The sequence below is a fragment of the Haliotis rubra genome, unplaced genomic scaffold (assembly GCF_003918875.1).
Source record: "Haliotis rubra isolate DU_JTF1 unplaced genomic scaffold, ASM391887v1 Scf363, whole genome shotgun sequence".
In the NCBI taxonomy this organism is placed as follows: Eukaryota; Metazoa; Mollusca; class Gastropoda; order Lepetellida; family Haliotidae; genus Haliotis; species Haliotis rubra.
The window spans coordinates 201,229-226,634 of NW_025767039.1; the positions used below are offsets into that span (position 1 = coordinate 201,229).

A 25,406-nucleotide genomic window follows, 5' to 3' on the forward strand; every position below is an offset into this window, starting at 1 on the left:
ACAATTCTGTTTGCTGTTTTTGTAATGAGCTGAATGAGAATATTTGTCATGTTTATTGGGAATGTAGAGAAACACAAACATTCTAGAATGAACTTGAAGTTTGGATGAATAATCATATTGAGAACACGACTAAAATAACAAAATATCTTGTTTGGTTTGGAACATTAAACACAGAAAGATTATTAAGCCATATTATCCTAACTGCCAAAAAATATATCCATTTATGTGGGATTGACCAACACACTCCAAAACTTCAAAAGTTCATGTTTGTTTTGAGAGAAATGTTCAATGTGGAAAAGTTCATTGCAATTAAAAATAATAGCCTCCAAAGTCATGACACAAAATGGAGATCTATATTCCCAACCTAAAAATGAAAATAGACTCCATATTCGGTACGTTATTTTGATGTGAAAATGTGTATTTTTGTGTATTTTTTAACTCTATCTAACAAACTAAAAAATGTGAATTGGTGTTTTAATGATGTACCCTTGGGAACAATAAAAACATTATTATAAAAAATAAAAAATTGTCGTCCATAAAAACACATTATTTAATGTGATAAGATAACTCAATGTCAGTTTGAAGTCCTATAAATGACAGATTACTTGCTTGTTTCACATTCGCTTCATAGTTATAGCAGACCAACCAGTGAAATGTAGGTGGACTGATTTGTCACTTGGTGACAAAGTGAAACTTATTGACGAGTCAGAGAGGGAGCCAAGGCCAAAACAGAAAGATCTCGCTAAGAAATACAAGATAAGCAAACAGAGTGTATCATATATTTTCAAGCAAGTGAACATAACTGTCAGCTTTTTGAAAAGAACATAAGCAAGCGGCAGAAAAGCCTATGGTAGCACCCTGAACTGGAAGAGTATCCTGTTGACGGCAAAGCGTAAATCCTGATTGGAGTCACCATAAGAGGTCCCTGAACACAAGCTCCTAAGGTGTTGTGACAGAGAGGCTGAATGGATTGGAGATAAGAGTCCCGTATACAGATGGTCTGTCTAAGGTTCTGTAGAGACACCATTTGAAACTTGGGAGGTCATCTCAGGTATTCCTGATTGATGATTTTCATCGCATCTGAAGACTTGGGTTCCCGGAGATGATATTGATGTCCAACTGGGTGCATCATTAAGGAGGCCTATCGGCCATCTGCAGATGATAATCCATCCTTGATAACCAAGAAAATCCTCTTGTTGGCCGTTATGATTACCCAACTGTGTACACAGGCTGACAGATGGCTGCCCACTGGTCCCTAAAAAAGCAAAACTTCCCCTGTGATGAACTCCAGTTTTACTGCTTTTGGAGTAGAAGGATGGGGCATCTTTAGATCAGACAGGACAAGGGGGACCTGCATTGTTATGATGAATGCTAACCTGAAGACAACAAAAAACGACAAGAGATTTACGTTTTCTGTCTTTTATTAAGTTCTCAAAAGTAGACATGGTCAGACTGAAATGAGTCATTATAATAATGCGAGAAGAGTACAGACGCATTTTTCAGGGATATAACTCCTGCAAATAGTTCTCAAAGGACCACAAGGAAAATAGACAACACAGAATACACCTGTGGATTCAGTAATAAGTTTCAGGAAACAGATGCTGTATAGAAATGAAATGGGTAAACCCTGTTTCTAAAAGTGAAGAATCAATGACTGTATAGACAGATTGGTATAGCAAAGTACTTCCACATCAGTACTCAGTGTACAGTACATAACAGTGGTAGTAGTATATACAATAGCGGTCCGAGATCAAGTCCAACAAAAGCCTCTGTAAAGCTTTATTTCACAAATAAAGCTTTTGTCAGGCCCTTAGATCTCGCCCCCATTGTATAGACTACTTTTGAATCCCCAGTTAACTTCCCGGCCACACGTGACACAATAGTGCCACTATGACCGCGAACTAGCACTTGACACTATGTCGCGTTGACCTCGATGAAACAGTTTAATGTGAATCGCCTATGATCTCTTTGGTGTTCGTAATAAAGGCTTGCTGGGCTTTCCGTACCCCCTGTTCTATGTACTTTTTTTTCTCGTCTTCGCTGATAGCAGACTTACAAGACTTGGACCGGATTTCTTGTTTCATCTTACGGTACTTGTCGAGTTCAGAGCGGATTGAACAAAATTCCACCTCTGAGATCTTACTGTCAGTGAGTGCCGTGGAAATACGCTCACTTACTGTGTTCAGCTTTGCTTCAGCTAGAACCCTGATCTCGTCGTGTTTCAATGCCTTACAATGCAGTCTGCAGGATGCAACCTTAAACATCAACCCTACCACCCCTACAACCCTAGCTGTTATCTCAATGCCTAGCACTATAGGTGTGGCCACGATGGTGGCTAACAACCCAACACCTGCCGCCCCTAGTCCCATGCTGGTTGTTGTAAGGGCAGTATCAGCCCCATCCACAATATTGAAAGCTCTATGGTACTTCTTACATAGTGCTTTCCGTGTGTCGCAATCTTGTTCTAGTTGGCGTTTTACATCACATAACTGCCTCAAGCGGAACCCATCTACGGTTTCCAGGGTCTTCGCGACTTCCTCTACCACTGGGTATAGACCCATCCTGTGTGCATATAATATACTTTATAAGATATCTTTTAATTGTGTGCTATTTAATTCTTGCACAGTGTACTTGAGGCTTATAAGGTGTAGAGTACTGTACAGGTAAATATACGAGAGTCTAATAGGCGACCCTGCTCTCACACGAACCCCAAGGAGGCTTACTAAGGTGCTTATAGAACCTATTAAGGGGTCCAATTGTATGACGATACGGCAACGTTTTTTATTGTGTATGGGGTCCCAACTTATTAGCAACCCGTCCAAAAGGGATAGCATTACCCCAGCAGGATCTAGCCCGAGATAGGCTTCTATGACGAGTGTGGAGCCTGGTTTCATAATCATAAGATCCAATTGGGAATCGGGTACGTCAAACCTAGACCCACCACTGAATGAATCTAACATGTTACCCGTGTGATCCGGTAATAGCTGGACCCTTGACTTACTCTCCGGAATGAAAACCCCGAGCAAGATACCGTTGTTCCTAATTTCGGAGATATACCCATCTTTGTTTAATGAGATATAAGGTGAGGTGAGGGTCATGTTGATCATCCATTCGGGTTCTTTGGAGTCTACCAGGGGCACCCGCCTATACACGTAGTCTTTCAAGTGTAGGACGTACAAGGCGTCTTCCTCGCCGGACAGATCGAATCCCTCCGTGTCTCCTAGATCGTTAAGTGTGGTGTTGGGCCGATAACGATTGGACATTGCTATAATACTATTACGAGATAGTTTCCAATTGTTTTTCTGATAATTTCTCCGGGGTGCACTTCACCCCCATGAAGTGTATGTTGTCGGGTAGGAAGATCTTGGTGAGTGATATCGTGTCTTCCACGGTCACGGTGACCCCCTGCAGACTGGTGTGGGAGTCGACACCCACCCGCACGTAAATAGTGCAAACCTGATACTGGTGCGGTTTCACCCACCGGAGTTTGATCCCCTTCACGATTTCGAATTCATCCTGCTATGGTTCCCCTAGGTAGACTTTGATGACCAGCGTGGAGTTCCAGGATGTTGACCACGCCAGCAAATTCAGACACCAACTGCAATGCCCCGTCTTGCACTCCCGGTTTACTCAATAGCATGTGGGCTGCCATACTGGAGACTGGGCTGATGATTACACTACATCTCTGCGCCGGGACGTAAGCAACGAGCAGGGTTCCGTTGTTCACGACTTTGTTTAGGTAGTTGTCTTTGTTCTCCGTGAACACGTAGAGGGAGCCGAGACTAATGTTGAGAAACCAATCGTGAGAGGGTAACAACACCCACTTGTCGTCGTCGGTGAAGACGAGCGTATATGGCTTGTTTCGGGCGACGTCCGTGCTATCAACATCTTCTAAGTCGAACAGTTTGCCTCCGAATGATTGGGATACCGCCCATCTATCATCACCGATGCGGACTAGGTCGAACCGAGTGTTGAGGGCCGCTCCTGAGACATCTACTATGTCACCTAGGGTTCTACCGATGGAGGGGACTTCAACGCGTTTGTAAATGTTGTTTTTGAGTTGCAAGGCGTACAGTTTACCATCTACTCCGGGGTCGTCAAATCCGCGTGTGTCCCCGAGGTCGGATTGATGCATTTTTTCAACCTCATTCCGGGGTCCTTGTGCGCTAGTCATTTTATGTGCAGCGTTATGCTGAGGTATCCTATATTAACAGGATTTTTCTTTATATCTAACACCGATATTATCAACTCAGGGATGTTGCCCCGAGTTAACCTCTTATACTGACGCGGTGAAAACGACTCAGTTCTACCGTCGTTGTATTTCTCCGTTTTCACCGGTATGGCTCTCAGTATCGTGGAAGGGTGACCACCTTGAATGTTGTCCGTTGTGCTCAACTGACCGAGATGAACGCACAGCTCTCGCTACGGTAGTACGTCGGGTAACTTCATGCCTGTGACGGTAGTTGTGGGTTTTATCTCGTCCGGCGACATCCCGAGTGTCCTCGCCAATGGTCGTCCGCGCCTCAAGGGGTTTATTCCGTTGTTGATTAACACCACTGTGCCGTTTGAGTCGTTCATCTTGAGTTCGGCTCCCAAGGGTTTGAAGACCTCATCGCTTAGCGAGCACACGCTGTAGTAACCGTCAGTTATCTGGTTGCGTGCGCCACTGACGAACAGCTTGTTGTTGGCGTTGATGTTAGTCCATCGCGGTAGGTAGGTGATATCGCAGAGTGAGACTTCGAGTTGACCCGACGTGTTATCGATTGCGTGCATTAGCTGAACGGACTCGCCGCTCGTTATTCCTGGAAGTGTTACGTACATGTTAGAGTACATATACTCATTATATAATACTTTAAAAATGTACAAGCCAGGAGAATCCTCCACAGTGTTTTACCCTAAACTGGACATAGATTTCCCGCACATGAAGATCGTGGTCGCTGATGGGCTGTATTTCCGCGCCCAGTTTATAGATGTTTTTGCCAGGTATAGGTTTTCGGTGACTAACGTTAAGGTAGTCCACGCTTGGTTCAACAACCCGATGCAGTTCTGGCAGAATCAACTCAACTTCGCCGTGTGGTTACATGGCTTTCGACAACAGCAAGGATTACCGAGTCTGGAGGTTCGAGCAGGGGCCCGCCGACGATTGGGAAATGTTCATGCTGGACACATCGAAAGGGTTTACTCGTGCCGGTGTCACCAGATTGAACGACTCGATTCGAACGTACGTGTGGGCGCTGTTAGGTGCGCAGACGCAAACGCGTTCCAGCATCATCGGTAAGGGGACTGCTTACGACACGCAGAAACAGTTCGTGTCCAACGTCGAGGATGCCATAGCCTCCCCGGTCGATCTACCGGGTGCCATCCGACGATACCAAGACGTGTTGGAATACGCCCGGTCGAAAGTCGACTACGTGTTCGACGTGGGACTGTACATGGCTCCGAGCGATATGCGACTGAGAATCAACAAAGTGGTGGGCTACAACAACAAAATCGTCATAGCAACGGCCGAACAGAAGCAGGGTATCAACCCCGGTGTCAACGTCCCCCACGTACCACCCGCCACGACCGGTGAAACGGGCATAGTCGTACCACCCCCGGAGCCCAGGGTTCAACCCACACCACCACGGCCCAAATCCCCACAATCCAATCAGCAGCACATATATCGTAAAACAGCGCTGGTGGTTGGCGGGATCGCGGTTGGTTTGGGGCTCATTTGGTTAAAAATTCCTTAGCCGCTACGTACACCAGACCCGCCACGGCGACGTGGCAGTTTTAGCCAACGTGCTGAGCAGCCACGAGACGATGCTACCCAGGATGCCGGGCAGGGCTTCGGCGGCCTTACCAGCGAGTTTAGCTAGAGCTTCACCGAGTGATTTCAGGTGTTTTTTTATCCAGTCTCTAACATCACCAGTGGGTGTACCCCCACTTGGTGTACCACCATCCCCGAGGCCGCCGGCAGGCGTCAGCGACATGACTAGGGTTGATATGATGAAGCCCAATGCAGTCAGAATGCTGGCGATAGTAATCCCTTGCTCTCGGAAGAGGATTCGGATCCTGTTGGCCAACGTGGTGTCTTCATTTAGGACTCGATCAATGGTTTCCTGCACGCAGCTGATCTGGGATCGAAGCTGTTCCCGGTTCGAGGAAGCAGATTCCAACCGAGTCCGTCTCTCATCTTGCAAGTTGCGCAATCGTTTTTCGATACGGCGCTTCATATCCTTGTCGTCCGTTTCGGTGAGTTTTCTTTTCTCGAGAGCGATGTGCTTATCGTGGTCGTTCAGTTTCCCCATGTTGTTGTTTACGGGTTCTCCACGTACACGTTTCAAGGCTTCGTCTAGGACTCACAGTTCTCGAACAGGAAATTCGAACCCAGGCCAGGGTTTGTCATGGTACGTGGCCAATATTTTTTCGATACTGTCTGATGTTTCTTTAGCACGTTGGGGCATATCACCTTCACCGCTGAGTTCGGCCCTGGCTGCTTGCAGATCTTGGACGACCTTCGGGGGAAGCTTAGGCCGTGCGCCACCGTAATCTCTATGAAGCCTAGGTCATCACGGATTAGTTGACTCCCACCTGGGCGACTGGTGAGTGTTGACAAAGCATACGGCCCTTTCCCGTCTTTTATCATGATATCGACCCCCGGGTGAGCCTTCATTCGCAGCATGCCCTTCTTATCGGCGGTAAACTTGGCATAGTCTCGTACCAACGGCTTCATGTTGTCTTTCTTTTCAACTGCGTCGTAATAATCGTCGACGGCCGGCTGTACAAGTTCAGCACTTAAGGGGTTGTTCGTGAATGTGGTGTCATCGTAATCCACATCAGCACCAGCACCCATATCATCCATCGGGATGTCCTCATAGCCGCCTTCAGACATTATTTATATTAAACTTTTATATTTTATCTATATAACAATGTATGGTAGGAAACTAGATCCTTTCAGAAGATCAAGAGAGCCTCTAGGCGTCAGAGCCGTGCGCCAGTCGGTGACCATCACCAACAATCCCAGCAAGATAGACCAGAACCAAACGCTGCTGGTTAGATTCCGAAACCTGGCTGAGAATGACCTCATTGTACCAGGCACGGTTCGACTGACGTTCAACCTCACGTTGACCTCCGCCAACGACAAACGCGAGCTAGTGCGGAACGTAGGTCGGGCCATCATCAAGAAAACCACCATCAAGATCAGCAGTAACGAGGTGCTGAGCATCGACGACAGCGACGTGTTTCACTGCTACGGGGACCTCTGGAAAAGCGACGGAGAACGCGTCAATGACGTGTATAATATAGAGAATGGGAGATTCGTGCAAGCCATCTACTGATGGCAGCAAGCCACTGCCTGCCGGCAAGCCATCTACTGATGGCAGCAAGCCATCTATTGATCTACCCCGCGACCCGCACTGCGCCATAGTGTGCGGGCAGACGGGCTGTGGGAAGACCGTTTTTGTGCTGGATATGCTGGAGGGGTACTACCGGGATTTGTTAGATAACATCGTTATCATGTGCCCTACTCTGCACATGAATAGAACGTACACGGAAAGACCTTGGGTGATGCGAACCCGCACGTACACAGAGTCGACCCGGGTACACGTCTGCAGGACTGGTTGAAGGCTTATCACAACAAATTTAAAGGGGAGTCGACGCTGTTCATACTGGACGATTGCAGCGCTAATCGAGAGATAACAAAAAAGAGAGACATGCTATCATACCTGGCCTTCTCCGGCCGGCACGCAAAGCCAGCATCTGGGTGCTAACGCAGAAGTTCAACTCGGTGTTAAAAGACCTCAGGGAGCAGACACGATGGGTGGCCTTATTCCACTGCAAGGACAGGGATTCGTTCGAGGAGTGTTTGAGAGAGAACGATGTGATGAGCAAACTAGAACGAGAACGCTTGAGAAACAGCTCGCTGAAACTAAGCATGCTAAGCTCGTGCTCAAGACCGACCAACCCGTGGCCTATAGGGTGTTTTAGCTTAGCAATGCTTAGCAATTGCTTAGCAATGCTTAGCAAATGCTTAGCAAAGCTTAGCAATTAATTGTTACAGTTCTATAGGGAAGACGAGTCTTCCGATGGTTGTTTTTGAAGTGCTCATCGTGTGCAACTTAACCTTCATTTCGCTGTGTTTCACCTGCATCGGGTATTATATTATTAAAACTAAAACTTGCTTATTACATTATAAGATGGAGTGTGATGAACTGCTCGAACAACTGTTGGTGGAGGGTGATAAACAGGAGGAACTGGTGGGCGATGACAAGCGAGAGAGACTGGTGGCGCTGGCTGTTGGTGGTAAAGCCAAACAATACTTTGGGGACTACACTCCCGATAAAATTCACAAAATGTCAGCCGAAGAAATCGATAAGCTGTACGCAAGATAAGATACGAGGCTAGACTCGGGGCCGAGATGACAAAGACTATAGGATCGGCTATGACCCAGATCTACACTGGTATAGCGTCGTACTTCCTTCCCATTCCCCAGGAACGCCGACTTTACCTGTTGGAGGACCTTGAGAAAGACCCTTTTATTGAACACGCCTTGAGCTCTATCAGCTGCGTGCTGTACCACAAATATGGTATGTTTTTAGCCCCGGTGACGGCCGCGATTATCACAGCAAAGCATTGCCAATTTAAGGAGGGAAAAAATAATAGTAATGGTATACAAGATATATCAAGATGGATCAAGAAGTGACTCCGGCCCCAATAGAGGAAACACCAATGGGGAATCCTCCGGAGGAGAATCCTACAGTCACCAGGAAGAAGAACCCTAAGAGAGTCGCCGCCGGAAGAAAAAGGTGGTCTAACCAACATAAGAGTAACTACCCTCCACTCCTGTGGATTGCAGGTGCAACTGCTGCCGCAGCTCTGTCATTATTGTTATATAATAAACAACCCAACACTCCACCCCGGGAGGGTATCCCTCCCCCACAATTAAAGGTCAACCCACATATCATGTTATAAATATATATTTTTATATCATATACCTAATGTCTGAGGGGAAAACATTCGTCAACGATGCATACCACGCCACCGTGGTCTCCAGTCTAGCCGTAGGGTACACTCGGTTGACCAAAATGGTGCTTAAACAACTGACTGAAAGCTAGATTTCAACCTGCAGGATATGGGCATGCTCATATGGGTATGGCGATGGCCACCAAGGACATCCTAGTAAAACAAGGGATCCTACCGGAAAATATTTTGAAGTAAATGTAACTATATATAGGATGGCTATGATCGCCATGATGGTTGGCGGGGCGTTAGTAAACGCCCTGGCATTTTCCGGGAGTAATTTCCTCTTCTCGAAACTACGGGGGTCGAACACGGCCGAGATAGAAGCGGAACGAAAACGTCACGATTTGGCCTTGGAGCAGTTTCAAGCCGCGCAATGCATTTACGCAAATAAACTAATACAGAGGAGAGATTTCCTTAACGAACAACTCCAGCGTGAGAACCATGCCGTTAAAACATCCCATGATGTCGAAGCCGCAACGAGAGAATACTACCTGCTAACCGGTAAACAGCTCGAACCACTCCATGAGCCCACACTTGCTCAGTACTACAAACCATCCCCAGGGCAAAAGGACCGGGAATTGATCTTTATCGCGCTGGGTCTAGCAGCGACTGCGTTGGTTGTAAAACAATTAGACCAAGTACTCATATGAGTATACCAAAGATGAGACCTGCCCCGTACCGATGTCAGTACATACTTAGGGGGAAGACCAATACCTGTGGTAGGAAATGTAGGATGGAGGGGTACTGCTGTTTTCATAGGAGATGTTTTGCGAACTACACGTGTTCCGTGTGCGGTATTGGAGTAAAATGTCACTACTGTTTATGTAAAGCCCACGGGGCAAACGTAGTCAGGCACCAGCTTATCTACGAGAAGAAAAAAGACTACATAAACGAATGTAGACGCCTCCTTAGCATGGAGGTGACCCAATTAGAGCCTGTGTACCCCTAAGTATAATAATGCCTGCGTTCATACGAATTCCACCCTCGGCTTTTGGCCTGAGAAGCTGGTTGATGTTTCCAGGTAAATGTAGTATTGACAACATCAGACCTCTGGTAATTAGCAAACTCGAAGAGGAAATAAACGAATTGGGGCACATCAACTTTCAAATGATTGTTACTACAAAGCTGGATGTCTTCAGAGAACAAGTATTGACTGAATCAGCTAATATATATACGTGTATCCCCGATGTTCTGGAAATAATAAAACGGGAAAGCTATCCTGAGCCCAGAATCGATACGGTCATTCTAAATATAGCGCTGGGTGGGGGACTAGATTCGTGGTGAGAGGAGTTACCTCCCTTGTTGGCGTCCCAATTAGAGATTGTATACACCTTGGTATAACAATGACTACTGTCCTAGAGCTCAAGCAGATTGCGAGAGAACGAGTTGTAGTGGGTTACTCCCGAATGAAGAAACCAGAGTTGTTGAGATTACTGAACATACAACCCCCTCCCACGGTAAAACAACTAAAACTCTGAACAAAAGAGCTGGGGTTGACGGGTTATTCCCGCCTGGGGAAAGCCGGTTAGTCGCATTATTGCACGACCCTGTAGTAAAGACCCACACTGTGAAACATCTCAAACAGGAGGCTCAAGAGCTGGGGTTAGTAGGTTATTCCCGTATGAGGAAGCCCCAGCTTGTCGAACTATTACGTCAGAATAAAGCTATTGATCTACAGTTCGTGCGCACTGAGCGCGCTGTAGGTAACTATCTGAGAGGCTGGTGCATGCATGTTGATAAGAACATAGACATCGCCGACATCAAGCCTCTAGTCGCTGATTGAACTAAACGATTTGGCAAGTATAAAGTTTCAAATCACAGTGAAAATGTCACTCGATAAACAGCAGGGGGGAACCCCCACTGGGGTCATTGAGTACGTTCAGCCTTACTTCCGAGGTAAACAAGAAGTCGTGACTCATACCGAGACTATAGACGAGTCAATCGATATCAGTTTTCAGCAGATACGAGAATACCTAGAACGCTACACACACATGAGTTCCGGGTGGGTCGTGGATAAAATCGATAATGTCTATCTATACATAGCTAACTACGTGCCATTCAGAGGGGGGTCGTACCTAGACTTGCCCCCCTACTACAAAGCAAAACAGGCCATGGTCAACATCAAGAATAGAGGAGACGACTGCATGAGGTTAGCTATCAGGTCAGCCTTGTTTCAAGCTGACACTAATTCGAACAGGCCTTCTAGCTATCCCCAAGACGATGGGCTCAACTGGGATGGTATAGATGAACCCACCCCCATATCCCAGATCACTAAAATAGAAAAACAGAATGATATAGCCATCAACGTCTTTGGGCACGAAGGTAACACAATGATCGTGCACAGGGTCAGTCCAATGTTGGGGGAACAGGGGGGGAACCCCCCACGCCACGTGATCAATATATTCATGATCAGGCAAGGTGATAAGTATCACTACATGTGGATAAAACACCTCAGCAGGCTGTTGCACGACCAATCGAAATACGACGGGAAAAAACACTTTTGTGAACGATGCCTACACGGTTTCACACTAGCTGATTTATTAGAATCCCATCGGGAGGATTTGCCAAGGTGTGGGGCAGACGGCCATACGAGTCGACATGCCCAAGGAAGGCGACAATATCCTAAAATTCGATAACCACAAGAACCAGATGCCTGTGCCTTACATTATCTAGGCCGACTTCGAAGCCTTGGTCAAACCCGTTGAGGCTGCTGGGGGTAGCCCCAACACACAAAAAACACAGGAGCACGAGGCCTGTGGGTTTGGATATGTGGTCGTCCGATGTGATGGTGAAACGAAAGCTCCCGTAGTGTACAGGGGTCCCGACGCGGCTGAAAAGTTTCTAAAGTGTTTGCAGGAGGAAGAGAAAACTATCAGGAATGGGCTGTATACAGTCGCTCCCATGTGTATGACTCAAGCCGGCTGCAGCACTCACTGTCATGTGTGTGATAAACCGCTGAACGGTGGTGATAGCCCACTGAACGGTGGTGATAAACCGCTGAACGGCGATTTGGTGAGAGATCACTGCCACGTCACCGGTAAGTATAGAGGCGCCGCTCACAACGCGTGCAACCTCAAGCTTAGAATCAACCCCAAGACAATAAACATCCCCGTGGTCTTCCACAACTTGAGAGGGTACGACTCTCACTTGATCATGCAGGCCATCGCGAAAGTCGCCGGCAACCTGACGTGCATCCCAAACAACTTTGAGAGATACATCTCCTTCAGCTTGACTGACTGACTGACTGAGTTTGGTTTTACGCCGCTTTTAGCAATATTCCAGCAACATCACGGCGGGGGACACCAGAAATGGGCTTAACACATTGTGCCCATGTGGGGATTCGAACCCGGGTCTTCGGCGTGACGAGCCAACGCTTTAACCATTAGGCTACCCCACCGCCCCCCTTCAGCTTGAAAGGCCTGAGGTTCATCGACTCGGTTCAGTTCCTCCTGTCGTCACTCGACAGTCTGGTCAAGGCCAACGATACCTTCCCCATCACCGACCGATACACCGACGCCGAGACTCGATCCCTGCTGATGAGGAAGGGTGTGTACCCCTACGAGTACATGGATGGCTGGGCCAAGTTCGCCGAGACCCGACTGCCTCCTATCAACCGATTTTACAGCAACCTGACTGACTCAACAATCACCCAAGATGATTACTCGCACGCGATTAACGTATGGAATAAACTGGGCTGTAAGAATCTGGGTGACTACCACGACCTGTACTTGAGAACAGACGTACTCCTGCTAGCCGACGTGTTCGAGACGTTTAGGAGGACGTGTTTTAAGCAGTATCAACTTGACCCCGCATGGTACTACACCAGCCCAGGTCTATCTTGGGATGCCTTGCCGAAGAAAACCGGAGTTAAGCTGGAATTGCTCACCGATTACAACATGCACCTGTTCATTGAGAAAGGCTTGCGAAGTGGGATCTCCATGGCTACCAAACGCTACGCAAAAGCCAATAATCAATACGTGAAGGGCTACGACTCGTGCAAGCCAACCAATTACATCTCTACCTCGATGCCAACAACCCGTACAGTTGGGCCATGAGCAGTATCTACCCACAGGGGGATTCGAATGGGTATCACCCGAGATCGATGTTATGAGCATCGCGCCGGATTCGAACAAAGGCTATATCCTCGAAGTGGACTCGGAATACCCCAAGGCATTGCACACATTGCACAACAGCTACCCCCTGGCCCCCGAACGTTTGAGGGTTAACCCAGACCGGATGTCCGAGTACTAACATAACTTGCTGGGTGGGCGGGTGGCAGACGTTGAAAAACTCGAGCCCAACTTAATGAATAAGACCAAGTACATCGTGCACTATCGCAACCTACAGCTGTACCTGTCGTTGGGTATGAGGTTGACCAAAATACACAAGGTGTTCGTGTTCGACCAGAGCCCCTGGATGGAGCCCTACATCAGAATGTACACGGACCTGCGAAAGCTGGCCACCAGTGACTTTGAGAAAAACCTCTACAAGCTCATGAACAACTCGGTGTTCGGTAAGACAATGGAGAACCTGAGGAAACGCGTGACCGTGAAGCTGGTTCGGTTGAAAGAGGAAGACAAGCTCAGGAAACTGATAGCCAGCCCGGCATTCTGATGGAGATTCAAACCGAGGATGTGTACGAGGACATGAAGAAACGCCTCGATTTGTATGACACTACCCCAAGGACCATGCCATACACAGCACGGTAAATAAAAAGGTCCTCGGTAAGATGAAGGGCGAGTGTGCTGGCACGCCCATAGCTGAGTACATAGGCTTGAGACCCAAGATGTACTCCATCCTGAAGGCCGACAATGGTGAGATCCGAAAGGCGAAGGCAGTTAAGAAGTACGTGGTGAAATAACACATCAAACACGCAAGATTCAAGGAAGCCCTGTTCAAGACCCGCACCTTCAGGCATCAAATGAACAAGCTTAGAAGCGACGGGCACAGGATATACGGACTGACTATAAACAAGACGTCCCTATCACCGATGGACACAAAGCGTTGGATAGCCATCGACGGGATCAACACGTATGCGTACGGGCATGAGAAAATTGAACCAAGAACATAGGTGTATATATGTCGGGATGTCACGGAACCAGAGAAAGTTTGAGGCTATTTACTACACCCCGCGTAGGTACTGGAAAGGAGCTAGCGCCGTACATAAGCTGGCCAAAATGGCGCGAGTACCCCCGGACGAAGCCAAAGCGTGGCTTGAAAAACAAGCCCTGTGGCAGATCTATTTACCGGCACCATGCTACGTGCCTAGAAGGAAGTTCGGTATTAACATACCCAATAGCACCCTCCAGGCCGACCTCCTGTTCCTACCCCACGACAAGAGGCACAAGTATGCCCTAACCGTCGTGGACGTGGCCAGCCGCTACAAGGAAGCTGGACCCTTGACCGCGAAAGACTCGGCCCAGGTAGCCCGCGGATTCGAACGCATATACAAACGCAGCCCGCTGACGTGGCCCACAGAGCTGCAAGTCGACCCCGGGCGGGAGTTCATGGGTGCCATGTCGCAACTGCTAGACAAGCACGGCGTCCAGGTCAGGCGTGGCGCGGCCGGAGCCCATCGCAGCCAAGCCATAGTTGAGAGATTCAATCGGTCTTTGGCCGAGCGCTTATTCGGGCATCAGTATGCGAGAGAGATGGCCAACCCAGGAAAACGATCGACGGAATGGGTAGCGCGGCTACCTCAGGTGGTGTCGGCTATCAACCACCAAACCACCCGTCTCACCGGCAAGAAACCAGCTGACGCTATCAAACTGAAATCAGTGGTAGCTGAGTCGGCTGCACCATCGCATGGGAAGGAGAAACAGATATCCGATAGGGCCCCCGTGAGGTACCTCTACCAGCCAAGGGAACACAAAGGGGACACTCGGAAACGAGCCACCGATCCGATATGGTCAGTCAAAACTTACAACATAGATAAAGTGGACATCAAAGCCGACGAGCCGAGCTTGTACTACTTGAGAGATGGGCCAGGGAGAGGTTTCGTCAGAGAGGAATTATTAGTCATACCGTACGGCACAATGATGACCCCCAAGCAAAATATTTAACACTTACCTTGCCGGGTAATCTTAATGGTATCCTGTCAACACGACATGTCACATGATCAGGAAAGTGCTAGATCGCAGTCATAGTGACACTATTGTGTCACGTGTGGCCGTGAAGTTAACTGGGGATTCAAAAGTAGTCTATACAATGGGGGCGAGATCTAAGGGCCTGACAAAATCTTTATTTGTGATATAAAGCTTTACAGAGGCTTTTGTTGGACTTGATCTTGGACCGCTATTGTATATACTACTGTGGTGGTGGTCCGATTAATTGAAATAATGGAAGATTGGTCGCAATGATCAAGCAATTGATTATGTTTTCTCATAATCAAACTCAAAAACAATTTTGGAACACTTGTTTGCATTAACAATATTTTTCACAAGGTTGGTTTTGTCTGTTATATTTCATAAACGCTACAAGCTTGTTCCAAGTCATGATTGAATTTTTCTTAAAGACTTCTAGAAGTTTATGTTCCTAACCTACTAGTCATCCATGAAAGATGTGAAATTTGCAAATGTATGTTGTGCAATTTGCAGAAAAAACCCAAAGAACTACATGTTTTTTCTTTATAATTTTTGCGTTAACAAACATAACCAGGAAAATTTGAGTGAATTGAGTGAGTGAGTTATTATTTAGCGTCACATCGGCAATATTTCAGCCATATCATGATAAGCGTTGTGATGAACCAATCATCAGTTATGAGATTTTAACCAATTCCCAACACTTAGTTAGTACTCAGTGTATCAGGGCATGGTGTCATGCCACAGATGACATCCTTACTTTGTCAGCATGGTGATGGGGTTGATTTCTTTGGTAATGTTGACATTAGGCATCTGACTTTGGATCAGAAGGTCCATGGTTGGAATCCCGAAAAAGGACTTTGGAAATTTTATGTCAGCTACATCAAGAATGGGATCAAGAATGCTTTAGCAAACTTCCAAAGTTTCATTAATGACATTACATCCATTACATAGTGTTCAAGCCTAAAGCAGTGATATCATTAATCATTCCATGGAGTGGTATGATCTGTGCCTTCTCACCGAACCTAAGTTGATCGTAAATTTAGCAAACATTTAAACCATCATCATCTCCTGAATGTCTTTCTAAACCAGACAATTTCTTGACATTGACCAAAAGTAAATGTTATACAACTGTATTTTAAAACTAACTAAGTTTACAAGTAAATACAAATTACATCAAAGAAATTACAATGGCAGGACAAAAATAGAGAAGCAGTGCAAATATAATATATCAAGAGTGATTATAGCTATACAATGATGAAACTATTCACCTCACAGCCAGAATGGTGAGGCTTCCAAAACAGGCCTTGGCTGGGAATCCAAAGGAAAAAGTGATCTTCACACACTGCTAGTGCTATGCTTGATAAGATCATATAAGCAGGATGGCCTTCAAAGCATAGCACATTTCCTTTTGGAACATTCTGTAACATGCTGGGTTAAACCATGCTGTATCATCCCAGCTGTTCCAGAAGGTTCTAGGTTAGTCTTGACTCCCACCCTAAATATAGGAATTACCACACCATTGCCCTCCACTGAATCCTAACTAAAACAATGTTATAGAATTACAACACTGTTTCGTAATAAATAAACCTGCTACATAATACTTATAATTAATATCTCTCACAAGGACCTTAACTCCTGAAACACAAATTTTGAAACGGTGTACAATAACTTACTTCTACATATTTGTAACTGATGATTATGTATTGGCAATGGTGGTTGTGGGCCAACTTTGGATTTTAAAGACCCTATCTCTGTAATGCTGAACGTCCTTGAAACCTAATTTTAAGATTACACATATTACAGATCACTGGCATTGTGGTTTCAGAGAATCTGCAGAAATAGCTGCCATATACAAAGAAAAATTCCTTAACCACTTTTAAGTTGTTCAAACAAGATGAACCAGTAACACAAAACTTACACTTCAGCTTTTGGAGGCTCCAGGTCTTCATCTTCAACCTCAAAAAATGAAAAGACATCCTCACACTGAGAAATTTGTTCCGGAAGGTCAATTAGTATCTGCAAGAGATAACACATTAAGCTGATCAACATCACATGAGTACAAAGAACATGAAAGTGTCCTTCCTTGCTGTAACGTCATTAAGGGATACCATAGGTTCTGATTGTCATCTTAAGGCCTTACAGTAATTGTAGTGCTAAGATTGTTTGTGCAAGTGGACCCTGAACTATAAACACATCTAAGTCAGACCTCTGAGATGACATTTGAAAGAGGAGACACAAAAGGTAAAATATAGTTGCAGGCAACGATGAGGTCTCCTTGGCTTTACTTTCTATCTATTGTATCTGCGGGGTAGATATCATCGTCCAAAACGGAGCCAGAACACATGTTTTGACAGGCGAGCGGATCTTCCAAATACAGCCGGGGTCACGGGGGTCATGTACCTTTCAAGTAGTTCCGGAGGAGAAAAAGTTCCCTCTTTAAAAGGCTGTATCTCAGTTGTTCTTGGGTCTACATTCAAAACAATTAGTGTTCTCGAATCACCAGGACATCATCTACCATACTGGCATAATTTGCACATTTTGGGAGCAAACTACTCAGAAAAGTACTGATAAACATGGCCAAAAACTGAAAACAAAAATAACTGCCAAACGGTACGTTTTAGCGACTTGACCCGTCCAGGCAAAATTGTTGGGAATTCGATTGTGCATCTGTACAAGACATTTGGAAGTGTTGGAACAATTAGTTCTTGAGATATTTGCTGTCAAGAGCAATTGCTATTGGGCCAAGAGCCTAGAGATTTTTAAGGGGAATATCTACACCTCGGTGCGCATCTGTGTGATTTTTTGTAAGTGATTCGGAGCATTGGTTTAGGAGTTATGTTTGGTACAAAAATCAGCGGAATAATAAATAATAATAATAATAATAATAATAAATATAGCTGCGAGCAGCGATATAGGGCTCCTTGGCTTTACTTCTTTGGAGCCTTTTGCATCTCTCACATATCTCATGAATGTAGTAATGGTATTAGTTAATATGAATCATATCACTGCTAGTCGAATGCTCTTCGACTGGAAGTACTGGGAGGTCATTAAGTTTCGATAAACTCATCACAAAACCTATTTTCGTACATTAAATAATATCACTTAGGTATCATGAATATCAAAACAGAAGAACCCTTTGTTCAAACAGTCAGAGAAACAGAAAATGTTGTGGCCTCAACTATATAATTTGAAAGGTTCACTGTGACTGACATTATGTGAATCTAAATGTACGTCACATGTAGCTGACAAGTCGTGATGACTCGATTATTTACAGACCAGCGGACATACAGCTTGAATATTGCTGAGTGTGGCGTAAAACTAAACTCACTCACACTCACGCTCACGCAAGTGAACTTGTGATTACACAGCAGTTAAGATACTTCAGTAGTTTTGCATCAGTATCCATTACACTGTTACACTCGATCTGTTGCAACTGAATTCGTGAATCGAGAGCAGGTATATATACTGGAAATACACCTAAACTCGATACAGGTCACCTATGAAGTTTTAAAATCCATGCAAACAGCATCAATTGTTAGCAAAGCGCATTACTCTTCGGGCATTGCAAAGTCGGCGCCAGGTCGTTGTTGAACGATTTTACTAGCGCTTACTTCAGCTAGACCAGAGTTTCCCCTTAGACCACAGCTACAACTTTTACCCTGACCCGAACGCTCAATCATTGACAATCTTTAAATACTGCCTAAAGACATACCCCTTACAAAGATTGAATTACAATGAAGGAATAGCACCTCTACTGCAGTGTATTTTAATTTTGTGTAGCGCTAGCTCGCCATTGTCAATTGAAATTTACATCGCCTCCCATGCGTGGACCACGCTTTGCAGTGGTAGTCTCTTTATAGGAGATATCGCCCTTGCGCCTTCCTTCAGACTGTCGCGATGCTTTGCACGGGTAATCTGCCGTGCCGTAAATGTCGATGAAACTTATGACACATTCGGCAATGTATCCCTGGGCCGTCGGTGATATAAAAGAAGTCCCTATTTCGTTAAATCTGCCCAAACTTTGGGTTTTGAATGTAAGCATTATTTATGATGACTGGTATGCGTTGTTGGAAGACTTTTTGCGTGACGCCGCGTGTTCTGCCTGGAGTTGAGGGTCAGTTTGTTTGGCACTCTTTTTCTTTCATTTGGGGCACGTCTCAAACAGTTTTTTTCCCTTTTAGCTCCCATACGTTTTATCCACATGGATAATGTTGAACAGATGTTTTTGATCAGTAAATTTTATGGCGTTCTTCAAAGTTTGAAAGCCGTAGCGCTTGCAGGGTCTTTTGACATAGGACCAAGAACAGAAAATGTTCAACAACCAAAGGCAACTTCAGAACAAGCGTTTAAAGTGTTGGCACCAAATGGCAAAGTAGCCCGTGAAAGTTTTTGAAGACAACTTTTGCCCAAAAGTAGCGTCCAATATGGCGGCCATCATATAAACATAGGCACATTTGATGATGCTACTGTGTAGAAACATGCATAGACACAAAGTATGCAACGTTTGAAAGCCGTAGCCCTTGTAGTTTTAGTGCAGCACATTTTGGGAGGTATGCAGTCAGGATTTTGCTGAAAAACATCAACAAAAACTTCAATCCCAAATAGCGTCCAAACGGTGCATTTTAGCGACTTGAGCCGTCCAGGCGAAATTGTAGGCATTTTGATTGCGCATCTGCTCAAGAACTTTGGCACACATTGGAGCATTAGTTTTGGAGATATTTGCATTTGAAATTGAAATTTTTGAATTAATTTTGAATTATCTGCCCTTTGCTATTGGGCCTACAGCCTAGAGATTTTAAAGCGCGATATCTACACCTCGGTGGGCATCTGGGTGATTTTTGTCAAGGCATTCTGTCCAGCGGTGCTCTCTGTAGCGGCGGAAGAATAAATAATAATAATAATAATAATAATAATAATAATAATAATAAAACACGAACGATTACAATAGGTCTCCTGCCTAAAGGCAAAGGAGCCCTAATAATAATAATAATCCGAACGATTACAATAGGTCTCCTGCCTAGAGGCAAGGAGCCCTAATTATCCATTAATATGTTGTTGCTAGGTCATATTGTGACGGGGGCAGTGGGGTAGACTACTGATTAAATTGTTCGGTTGGTCACACCAAAGGCCTGGGTTTGATTCCCCACATGGGTACAATATCTGAAGTCCATTTCGGGTGTCCCCCGCCATGATATTGCTGCAACATTGCTAACAGTGGCGTAAAACCATACTCACTCATTCACTCACTCACTCACTCATATTGTGACAGCATGTTGGCATAGCCCTTAGTTTTGTGATCTTTCTTGTGTCATATCAGAGCATTGAAGCATCTGTAGATAAAATGGACAGATGCCATACTTCATGAATTTCATTTATTTTCAACAATGGTTCATCTAACAACTTTTAAACATTATCAATTTTTTTGTTCTGTTTGCAGAAACTTATCAAATGTAAAATAAACAAGTTACTGTATCCTGCAAGTCTCTCGGATAGTTGAAATGAAGTGATGAGGGTCAAAAAAGAGAAATACAGTAAAAGTTAATTAACACTGATCTCCATAGAATTGTTGGATTCACTGACATCCTCTATCATACCTGCGATCACTTTCAATCTGACATTGGTAACATCGTGTGGATGATACAATCTATCTGAGACTATTACCATGGGATAGTCACAACTAACTTCTTTATACAAACGTCTAAGTTCTCATTGGCCAACAGATTGACAGAGGATGACTTCTAAATAACATGGGCTAATGAATCAATATTGCAAACAGTTCTTTTGTCAGAATAGTATGTTATAGTCTTTCCACTCTTCTGTTCACTCACATACATACAGTTGGGCTGTGCCTAAGTTCACTTGTAACTTTGTGCACAGCATGAATAATGTCCAGTTTGCCTAAATGCAGATTTTAAGCCTTAACTCATTAAGGCCGAGAGACGCACATGGGCGACAAATTAATTAATTCCTCAGAGCAAGAGACACACATGTGCAACAACAGAAAGCACCTCTTATTCAGCAAGAGACGCACATGTGCAACAACAGAAAGCACCTCTTATTCAGCAAGAGACACACATGTGCAACAACAGAGACCACCTCTTATTCAGTGAGAGACGCACATGTGTGTCATACTTTTAAAAAGCACACTGTACCTATTATTCCAACCAATTTAGTAGTACTGAGCAAATATTAGCTTTTCTTACGAGAGATGCAACCTTTAGTGTCAATCAGAAGAAGTACACTACAAAAATGACTTGGTTTCCTGAAATCTGGTAGATTATCCATATACTGGGTAAATGGGGAATCCAGTTGGTTTCCATTCACTGAAACTGAGTAACTGAGTTTCCAACTAGATTCCATTTTGGATTCTTTGATTTTTGCATTTTAGTAAATGGAAACCAACAAGAAACTAAGGTTATAGGTTTCTTGTTGGTTTCCATTCCTGGAATTTGCAATTGAAGGTTTCATGAAATGGAAACCAACATAAAACCAGAAAATGTAGTTTCATGTTGGTTTCCTGTGCACTGTTTTGAACTGAGTAACTTAAAATTTGCAAGTATTTGGCATGAAGTTGACCATCCTGGCATCCAGTTGGTATCCATTCATTGAAACTGGGTAACCTAGTTTCCTAATAGAATCCATAATGGATACTGTAAACTTATAGTTCGGTAATGGAAACCAACAAGAAACTATGGTCATGTGTATACTGTTGGTTTCCATTCCTGAAACTTAGTTTCAAGATTAACTACTTTCATATCATATTACATTATCAGTAATTGCATGTAGAATAATTATGAGGTCTTAAAATTCAAAATGAATATGCCTGGGGAAGGAACAGCAGATTTACATTTGAAAGAGCACGTAATTTGTAAGATTGCTTAGATGAACAAGAAGAAAGGTTACCCCAAATAGTTGTTGACGCATTGGTTAACTTTATATTTACCTGTTTTGTTGAACCAAGATGTTGAGTGTGTGGAAAGAACTGATATTGTGGGACACCAAATCACTATACTGTTATAATTTTGATATATATGACACATGAAGTGTTTCACTTGTGTTCGACAATAACTGTGAAGTCTGACAAGCTTAGATGAACAATCCTCAGTTATCAAATTTTATCATTTATTACAATCTTAATTGTTATTAAATACCAATTATTTATCATCATTTCATATCATGGGGAATTTTGAAAATCTAAATAGATGGATGATATTCTACAATGAGTAACAATTTTCACTGTAGTAATGAAAAAGCTTAAACGTCAAAAAGTGAAATTTGAGGGAAAACTCGGTTTAATTATTTTTGCTTTAGAATGTGAAAGAGTATAAGCATTTAGGAAGTTTAGTATAATGTAATTCAAACAATTGTCAATCCGGTACATACATTACGGATTTCTCAATAACTAGAATATCAGGGAATTGTACTATGAATTGAGGTTGTGAGTAATGTTTACCATTAAAAGCATTTAAAGTTAGTATAAGCTTTGACAGTGAGTTCAAGTACTTGACAAACAATCAGTGTCATGTCATTTGTATGTCGAGGTCTGTGTGTCGGCTTCCTTGGGGTTGTCTCGTCTTAACGGGCACCTATTATCAAAATTGAATTGCTGTAGAAGTAATGAGTCGGTAATCTGTGGGCACGCGCGAACTCGTGACATTTTATAAAAGCAACGTTTTTATGTACTGAAGTGGTCATTTTCGTCTTTTATGTCTTGAAATCACAACCAAATTGGGTCAGATAATGTTTTCATACCTGCCAATCGAAAAGGGATTAGGTATTTGTTATTACCCACAATGCCCCTTCACACAATTGCCGCCATTTTGTCACTTGAACTCATGAGAAGTTGTTTTGAAAGTGGGCCAAAGTGTCGCCCCTTTTTAACACAACAAGGAACCCAGCACAATTAATTATTCCTTCGATTGTCCATGTTATCTGAATCAAGAAAATGGCAATGCGAGTTACACTAGAAGCTTTGGAGGCTCGGGTACGTGACAACTTGAAAGCAGGAGCAGTCGTCGATCGCGGAGGGAGAAAGGGAACATTCCACGACCATGTCAGGTACAGTGTAAATTTCTTGAATTAAGCAATAGCTCATGTTATGTGTAACGTTTAATGTACATAAGTAGCTAGGACAATAAATATGAAATTAAAGTTATAGACTTGATGGAACACGATAAGCAATTGCGTGTCGAAATGTTGGCAAGAGATATGGCTTCCTTTACTTAGTCAACTCAAGAACTCGATTGTGATTTCGATCAGGTCACATATGACTAAATGGTTCATTATCGTAATGTATGAAATATTGTCTTTGCAAGAACAATATGAACCACAAATATATCCAGCAATGTCACGACTCAAGATAACTTCCAAACGTATTTAGAAGTATTTGAATATTATTGCAAGAAATCCAATGATTGGAAGTTCTATTTTAAAGTTTGTTATTGAAAATTGCTTTTGATATTTGTACCACTGAAAACAATTCAGTGGGGGATAGTGAGTCATTTTGCATTTATAGGAATTCTTTGACCAGATTTGGTGAATGGTTAGAGTGAAGTTTCAAAATTCTTTGTCTAGTTATTAGAGTTACAAGACAGCCTATGACAAAAAAATCAACAATATTTTTCAGCCAACTTTTAAGACGATATTTATCATGATACTATAATGCTGTTGAGTGGATAAATTGTCAACACAATATTTTTGGAAACTGTTTTTTAATAGGTTTTCAAGTCAGTATAGGATAGATTACTGATGTATGAGGTAATTTAAGTTAATCATCTGATGTAAACAATTTTACACTTAGAATGTCAAGATATTTAACTCTGAATGAAGAGATGTGGATTTTGTTAGATCCACAAAAGAAGTTTCCAAAGAAAGTTGGATATATAGAACGTTTAATAGGATATGTTGGGGATACATTGATGTACATTGTCAACCTAAAATTATATGAACTTGTTAATTTTGCTTCTTTTGATATTAGCATATCTACACCTTGCAAATTGATATTTATTCTTCTATTTTCATGCCTTATTGTTATCAAGAGTACAATATCCCTTAGAAAGTTCCTGATTCTATATTTCCAGCATTCCATTGGGGCAGTGTTGGAAAAACTGAAGATGACTAACTGATCTTGACCTGCAACAGGTATGTGTAATCCAAACCCTTCAGTAAATGATGTAAATGATTTTTAATTCAGTAAAATTATCCAAATAATATCAAAGCATAATGTATGTAACATTCAGAAAATAAGTTATAGTTTTCACATGAGAATTTCTCGGAAATATAGGCAATGATAGTATGAATTTAGTGTGCATTCCTAAGAAATGTTATTAATTCAATGTCAATGTTTTCTATAACTCACAACTGTTATTAGTGAAAGAAAATATTTTTGTCAGTCATCAAATGTCCAACCCAAGCTAAGGAAATACGTCCTTCTCTCGCTTGTCTCTCTACTCTTACAAATTTCATTAAGTTCTTCTGCGATTGAAACTTTTGTCACTTTTCAGGTCAAATGATCAGTTTTGATTTATTGAACTTCGTGCTTATTGGACTGTGGTTACAGTTTATTTTTCCTCAAGCTTAAGGAACATTGGACAGTTTTCCTTTCTCCAGCTAGCGATATTGTTGACGAATGCTTGTTTGTACTGATTGTTTATTGTTTTCTAACTTTCAGAAGCTGGAAAGCAGGAGGAAGGTCCTGACAACGATTGACTGGCCGGAGAAGAAACAGAAAGTTATTCCTCTCTTGGGGAAAGAGTTAACATTTCTCAGTTTGGAAAACCAAATAATATGGATTCATCTACATTGAAGAGTTTAAGAAAACATCCCATACTCACTGCTAGTTATTCCCTTATTGCTTTTAATTATTTATGCATTTTGAAAATTCAGTTTTTATTAATGTGAACATTCCAAATATCAGTTGTTTATCAGCAAATTGTTTAATGTAAATAAAGCTATCATGACTTTGTGTTTTATTTTGTTATTTGTCATCCTGGCGGTTTTACCATTGTGCAATTGTATAAAATACCTGATTTGGTATGTGTGTTGCATGAAACACAACCTCTTTTCTGGAGGAGCGGGTAAAGGGCCAGCACAACAGATTCAGTTTCATGGAAACCAGGTTATAAGCTGGGAGCTAGGTTGGAAACAACAATAAACTAAGCACCAGCAGGAGCCTCCATGAACGAGTGGGCAAAGTCCCGACATGGATACTATCCAGATACTGGTGCAAAATGTAGTTTCAGTTTTAATGGAAACTAGGTTATAACTTGGAAACTAGGTTGAAACCTACAACTTAACTAAAACATGTAAAGCAGCGCCTGT

The 25,406-nt window shown here is 43.4% G+C and overlaps 1 protein-coding gene across 4 annotated transcripts in view; it reads right to left on the bottom strand.

Moving 5' to 3' along the window:
- The window catches only part of LOC124285576 (SH3 and PX domain-containing protein 2A-like), a 235,953-nt gene that overhangs the window by 157,444 nt on the left and 53,103 nt on the right, over positions 1-25,406 (bottom strand). For all 4 annotated transcript variants that reach the window (XM_046721831.1, XM_046721828.1, XM_046721829.1 and 1 more), the window contains one exon: positions 17,005-17,102. In XM_046721831.1, coding sequence (XP_046577787.1) covers positions 17,005-17,102 — 98 coding nt within the window. The remainder of the gene's footprint in view (positions 1-17,004; positions 17,103-25,406) is intronic.